Source organism: Babylonia areolata, chromosome 8 (assembly GCF_041734735.1).
Source record: "Babylonia areolata isolate BAREFJ2019XMU chromosome 8, ASM4173473v1, whole genome shotgun sequence".
NCBI classification, from domain to species: Eukaryota; Metazoa; Mollusca; class Gastropoda; order Neogastropoda; family Buccinidae; genus Babylonia; species Babylonia areolata.
The window spans coordinates 46,014,401-46,021,900 of NC_134883.1; the positions used below are offsets into that span (position 1 = coordinate 46,014,401).

General features: G+C 44.4%; 1 protein-coding gene across 1 annotated transcript in view; it reads right to left on the minus strand.

Moving 5' to 3' along the window:
• Nucleotides 1-7,500, minus strand: part of LOC143284861 (universal stress protein YxiE-like) — a 63,815-nt gene that overhangs the window by 11,557 nt on the left and 44,758 nt on the right. The window contains exon 2 of the mRNA XM_076591967.1: nucleotides 3,388-3,471. Within this exon, the coding sequence (XP_076448082.1) occupies nucleotides 3,388-3,471 (84 nt within the window). The remainder of the gene's footprint in view (nucleotides 1-3,387; nucleotides 3,472-7,500) is intronic.

The following is a 7,500-nucleotide window of genomic DNA, read 5'->3' on the forward strand; positions in this document are numbered from 1 at the left end:
AGTCAGGTACCCGTCCATACCTGACTGGAGTGAAGAAAATCGGAGGAAAGTGCCTTTCCCAAGGAAAACATACCAGGCCGAAACGCTTCCTCGAACCTTGATCACTGGTGAACACTGGATGACGATTCCAACAATTAAACGATCTGTCACAGCACTTCCAATATAGATACTGATGACGTGAAATCTGTGCACACCCACTTCCACAGTCATCGGCCCCATCCACATGTAATGTGCGGCTTCTGTTCAAACGTGTGTGTGTGTGTGTGTGTGTGTGTGTGTGTGTGTGTGTGTGTGTGTGTGCAGTCCATGTATGTGTGAGCATGCACAAGTTTTTATATCGATATGCACTTGTATGTATCAAGTACATATCCTACTTTCTACTGTATCTGTGTATGATTTTTCGATTATGTTCGTACCTTGTTATGCACTCCCCCCCCCCCCCCCCCCCCCCCCCCCCCCACACACACACACACACCCAATAATTCGTGTGATCCTGGTACACTTGGTAATAAAGACAATTTCTATTCTATATGGGCTGAACAAAACCATAGCAGCCTTTTGTTTTTTCTAAGGAAACAGAAGACGTAAGTTTCCTTAAAGCAGAAGATACTTTTTTTCAGTCTCTTTACGAAAACTAGAAATTAATCAAACGAGTGAAGTAATTGCTAATACCAAAAACAAATATGACAGCCTGTCCCACCCTATACTTTCCTGTACCAGTATTCCGGACAAAAATGGCGAGAGACCACTGAAATGTCCAAGTACGTTAAATCATTTTGAATCTGAATCAACAAAACTTGTACTTATGAATCATCCTGAATCAGAGTTGTTGTTTTTTCTGCCAACAAAGATGACAGTTCACTAATAATAACGCCATTTTTAATTGAATACTTGAAAGATTAAGGCTGTCTTTGATACAAAATAAGGATGACAACGTCCACGTTAACGCTGAAACTGAGGCGACCATGCCTTTAACCTAACAGAAAGGTGACCGTATCTTTAAATAGGAGGAAGCTGTTGCTTTTCTGGTCTCATGGCGAGATAAAAAAAAAAAAAAACAAACCCTGACATGCCGTATAACTCTGTTCGTGCCTTTAAGGGAAGGGACATAACTCATGTCGCAAGGGGACCCTTGTTTCCCCCCCTTCCCTTATCACTCTCCCTGTCGCCCAGCCAACCACAGACACAGGAGCGGTGTCCCTTGCCGGTTGTGACGTCTTCAAATGACTCCCCAAGCACCGTTATAACTCCACTGGAGTCGATCCAGAAACACTCCCCTTGGAAATATTTTAGGGCAGGCTTTTTTTTTTTTTTTCTTTTTCTTTTTTTTTTTTAAACTCTACCCGATGCCCTATATTAACCCAACCCAACCCCTTTTTCCATTGGTATAATTCTCTTTTCCGGTTATGTGTGTGTATGTGCGCGCGCGCGCGTGTGTGTGTGTGTGTGTGTGTGTGTACGTGTGTTCGCGCGCGCGCGTGTGCGCGCGCGTGTGTGTGTGTGTGTGCGTGTTTAATAATCAAGATATACCTTGGAAGGGGTAATTTTGGGGCAGAACAAACATCATTACATCCCATGTCCCTAAAACAAGTCTCCAAGGGAATCATTTCGGAGCCAGTGGTACTGCCTCACAGTCAGTGACTCGCTATCGATTTATTTTGCCATGGGTGGCCCTAAAATATTCGCGTGTACGTGTGGAGTCAGTCTAGTATTGCCCCTGAGCGACTGCTGGCAATCGACAAGTTACCATTCCACATTTTACTCATAATGGAGTGCTTTCGGGACCAGTGGTGGGTTGCATAGGGCTAACTTAGCAGCACTAAGTTTGCTTATCGTTAAGAATCTTTCAAACTCCACGGTAAATTGGATTTGATACACTTTGGGAATGTTCTTACCTCTGAGCAAACTTAGCGCTCCAAAGATCGCCTCGTGCAACCCGGGCTAGGACCACAGTGTGTTGTAAACTGGGTCAAATAAATTCAATCTTTCTTCTTCTATTTCTTAACCAATAATAACTTGCGTTTTCTAAGTGATCTGATGAAATTCTAATCCTGAGAACGTGGAGTAATTTCAGGTCAAGGGTTGGAAGTCTTTTAACGGGCTAACTAACTCCCTACGTTGAGTGATTTCGGGCCTTCTTCAGCTAGAACGACTCCATGGAGTTAACTTTGGGGTAGTGGGCATTCTGGGAGCATAATGCCGGCTGGCCACACAGGGCAGAGCACGCCCAGCACTCTGAGGACATTCCTTTCCTTTACCTCCTTTCCCACTGTGCTGAGTGTTGAATCGTGCTCTCGAGTCAATGTTCGTTTTCGATCGCTGCACGTGCTGAGCAAAGTCAGATGCTGAAAGTTGAGGACGTGAATCTGCTCTAAAAATATATTGTAAAGACCACAGTGTTTCCACTTTTGCACTGTTGAACGTGTTAAAAATGAGAGTCGAAAAGACAGACATAGACAGAGACAGACAGACAGAGAAAGAGAAACAGAGACACAGAGAGAGAAAAAACAACAACAACAAAACGATGTTTTATTCAAGAAAGGCCATGGCCCCATTTGAAGAGGGTACACATAAATAAGAAAAAAAAATTAGATACAATAACGCTGCGCATAAGTATGATACATGTTATTCGTGAATATTGTATATTATTTGAAAATATCGTAGTATCAACTCATAATGCTCCATATAGAGACAGAGACAGAGAGACACAGAGAGACAGACAGACAGACAGAGAAAGAAAGAGAGAGAGAGAGAGGAAACGAAACGAAACGTTTTATTCAAGAAAGGCCATGTCCCCATTTCAAGGGGGTACACATAAATAAGAAACATTTTAGATACAATGATGCTGCACATAAGTATTATACATGTAATTCGTGAATACTGTATACTTGAAAATATCGTAGTATCAACTCATAATGCTCCACAGAGAGAGACAGAGACAGAGAGAGAGAGAGAGATTCAGATTCAGATTCAGATGTTTTATTCATAAAGGCCATGGCCCCTTTGAAGGGGTTAAACACGTATGCAGATACAAAACTCGCACTCTGATCAAAAGGAATGGCTATGATAAATATACACCACGCAAAGAGAGTGCGATTTAGAGAGAGAGACAGAGAGAGAGAGACAGAGACAGAGAGACAGAGACACACACACACACAGACAGAGAGACAGACACAGAGAGAGAGAGAAACAGAGAGGGAGAGTGGTGGAGAGAGAGAAAGAGAGAGAGAGAGAGAGGGAGACAAAGAGATACAAAGAGAGAGATAGAGAGACACAGCGAGAGAGACAGACAGACAGACAGAGAGGGAGAGACAGACAGACAGAAACAGAGACAGACAGACAGACAGACAGAAACAGAGAGGGAGAGAGAGAGAGTATCATACGTACAGTTTTCATTGGGACTCAGGATGAACTCCGGCGTGTTGACCACAACGACGCGGTTCTCCGGTTTGTGGAAATGGTTGGAGTAGACTGAAACACACAGCAGGCACATCGTTACCCTGGGTCACACCCTCCACCCCCCTCTTCCACCCCATCCTCCCCCCCACCTCCCACCCCGCCCCCTCCCCCTGTATACACGCTGCATAACAGTCAATCGTGTCCGACACTATGACCATCAGAACAGCTGAGGAACAGAAGCAACTGCAGTCCCGACTATCTGGGCTAGAACTTGATTATTATGGTGAGAGAGTGTTATTTGCCCAAGTTACATTCCACACCCACTCTCTCGGCCAAGAGAGTTTCAGGACAGCCGGCGTTGGGGATGGTTCCCAAAGGCCAAGAGAGTTTCAGGACAGTCGGCGTTGGGGATGGTTCCCAAAGGCCAAGAGAGTTTCAGGACAGTCGGCATTGGGGATGGTTCCCAAAGGCCAAGAGAGTTTCAGGACAGTCGGCGTTGGGGATGGTTCCCGAAGGCCAAGAGAGTTTCAGGACAGTCGGCGTTGGGGATGGTTCCCAAAGGCCAAGAGAGTTTCAGGACAGTCGGCGTTGGGGATGGTTCCCAAAGGCCAAGAGAGTTTCAGGACAGTTGGCGTTGGGGATGGTTCCCAAAGGCCAAGAGAGTTTCAGGACAGTCGGCGTTGGGGATGGTTCCCAAAGGCCAAGAGAGTTTCAGGACAGTCGGCGTTGGGGATGGTTCCCAAAGGCCAAGAGAGTTTCAGGACAGTCGGCGCTGTTCCCGAAGGCCAAGAGAGTGTCAGGACAGTCGGCGTTGGGGATGGTTCCAAGAGGCCAAGAGAGTCCCCGTGGCTGCAGCACTAAAAGCCAGTGCAATCTTGCCTCCTAGTTTGAGAGTTACGGTCCTTCACAAAAGACTAAGCTTTAATTAAATAATTTCCCATTGCAATGGAGAAACTATTGATTGGTACACACACGCCCTAAGTTATGGCATTGTATGACGTTTTTGTCACTGTGCATTTCTCTCTGTGAAAATCAGGCTTCTCTCCACGAGGAAAGTGAGCCACCACACAGTATATTTCAAAGAAAACTGTCTTCGTGAAATGATCCAGTTATTACTTTTACACACACAAAAATCCAGTGTTTTCCTATGTTATAGACATGTATAGCACATATGAACAAAAGCAAAAGCAACCAGTTTCTTCACACCTGGATCATCTTTCATGAGTAACTGAGTTGGAGTAACTCGTTACACATTAAATGGGGAAAAAATAATAACATGACACACGCCCCCACCTTCCTCCCCACCCCATCTCTTTCTCTCCATACGCCTTCCTCACTTCCTTCCGTTTCTCTATTTTCTAGCCAAAGCAACCACTTTCTTCTGACTTTAGTTCATTTCTGATGAGTACTGAAGCTGAAAATGTATCCGATTGTTGTTTTTTTCCCCCCTTCTGTTCCATTTCATCAGTTTTGCACCGTTTTGTTCTGATTTGTACCTACAATGTCACCAGAGCTTTTCAGCTAGTGACATTAAACATTTCAGTGTTCAGTTTTCAGTGTTCTCTGTCTCTGTCTCTCTCTTTGCCTGCTAATGTCTGCCACTGTGCGTGTGTGTGGATGTGTTTTTGTAGGTGTGTGAGCGCGCGCACGCGATCGCGATACGATTACGAGTAATGCAATGTAAGCATTTTTTTTTTTTTAATAATTCCATGTGGACCTTACAATGTGACAAAAATCTGAATGAATGGACATTACTGCCAATAAGTACAAACTTTTCCGCAGTTCCAAAAGTAACAGTGTCGTTTTGAATCTGTATAGTTATCAGACAGCTTCCTTGTCTTATCCTTAGAAATTGATTTTCTTTTCTTTTCTTTTCCTTATATATATATATATATATATATATATATATATATATATATATATATATATATATAAACGCCTGCATCTTCTCTTTAGTGAACCAAAGAGAGTAATCCTTGTTCTTAAATTGTTGCGCGAAGGCGTCTTCAAACTCGTATTGGCTACGCCAATCCACGCTAACAACTGTGAGAAAGCAATACTCCGAGTGAAAGTCTTGTCAATCAGCTGATTTCGTATTCAGAAAAATGTGTGATGAATTCCCAAAAAAGAGTAGGATATCACAATCATTTTCATTTTTACTACTTATTTAAACAATTGCTTCTTGTCGTTCGTGGTGAAGGGTCATACTATGATATGACAGATGCTGATCTCAGATCTACTGCCGATTCGAGCTCATCATCATGAGACTGAAAGTCTGTCAGCTGTCTCTGTCATCTCTTGCGCACTGCGTGCACACTACCGGTAATGCGCAAATTACTGCTATTGAGCATGATACACACACACACACACACACACACACACACACACACACACACACACACAGTGGCAGACATTAACAGGCACAAAGAGAAGGAGAGAGGGAGACCGACAGACAGACAGACAGGCCGCTTGTCAAACACTACAACAAGAAGAGTATTACCAGTATGGTTTGACTGTTATGTTTCAATCTCTCTCCCTTCAGTGCTTTGTGGCCTACTAGGCTGGGTGGGTCGTGGCGGATGATTAGACAGACAGATTACACACAGCCCACTCATTGCATTGCCCCCCCCCCCACCCCCCCCCCCCGTCCACCTCCCCACCACCACCCACCCCTACCCACCCATCACCCCAAGCACTCGCATTACCATACCCCACCACTACCCACACCCAACCCCCTCACATCGCCCGACCCCACCATACCCCACCCCACCCACCCCCGCCAATTACATGTGGAGTGATGGCCTAGGGGTAACGCGTCCGCCTAGGAAGCGAAAGAATTTGAGCGCGCTGGTTCGAATCACGGCTCAGCCGCCGATATTTTCTCCCCCTCCACTAGACCTTGAGTGGTGGTCTGGACGCTAGTCATTCGGATGAGACGATAAACCGAGGTCCCGTGTGCAGCATGCACTTAGCGCACGTAAAAGAACCCACGGCAACAAAGGGGTTGTTCCTGGCAAAATTTTGTAGGAAAATCCACTTCGATAGGAAAAACAAATAAAAGTGCACGCAGGAAAAAATACAAAAAAAATGGGTGGCGCTGTAGTATAGCGACGCGCTCTCCCTGGGGAGAGCAGCCCGAATTTCACACAGAGAAATCTGTTGTGATAAAAAGAAATACAAATACAAATACAATTACATTCACACACAGTTCCATCGCGTGCACCACCCTTCGCGCCAAGCACTGTGTCAACTTCAGATTCAAGGATGCGTCAAAGCGTGCGGACACGTATCCATGTACGCTACACCACCCAAGCCTAGATTTTTCATCTAACACAACTCCGAAAACGGAGTATGGCTGCCTATATGGCGGGGATAAAAACGATCATATACACGTAAAAGCCCACAAGTGTATATACGAGTGAACAGAGAGTTGCAGCCAACAAACGAAGAAGATTGTATTTATAAATAAAATTTTTTTTTAAAGTAGCAGATGCCTGACCTATGCATGAACTTAAGCGCCGCTGTGTCAGAGTTTTGATAGCCTACCACAAGTATCATGTGTTTTTAAAACATTAACCTGAAGTGAAATAAGATAAACAGACAAAAAATACACAGTTACGTAAACACATAAAAACATGAAACGTAAGATTATCGTCTAATATCACTAACAGTGAAAAGACGATAAACTAAAGAACGAACAAGGTAAGATTACAGAATACAAATGAAAGACATGTGGAAGGCAGGGTTGCTGACATAGCGACACTTCCTGTTATCATTATTTTATTGTAGCTTAAGGCCCAGCCGACCACAGGGGGCTATATCGATCATGTGGAACCTGAAAAATTAAATGAAAGATGGAAAGAAAATGAAGATGATGACGTGAATGGCGGCGGCGGGGGAGGGGGGGGGCGTGGGCGTGAAGGTAAAAGGAGTACAATGATGATTCACATACTAATGATACTGACCATGATTAGATGCTGGTAACGATGCTGATGTTGATGATGCTAATGCTGAATATGACGTGGTGAAGATGAAAGTTACAATGTTGATTCACATACCAACGATACTGACCATGATTACATGCTGCTGCTGCTGCTGCTG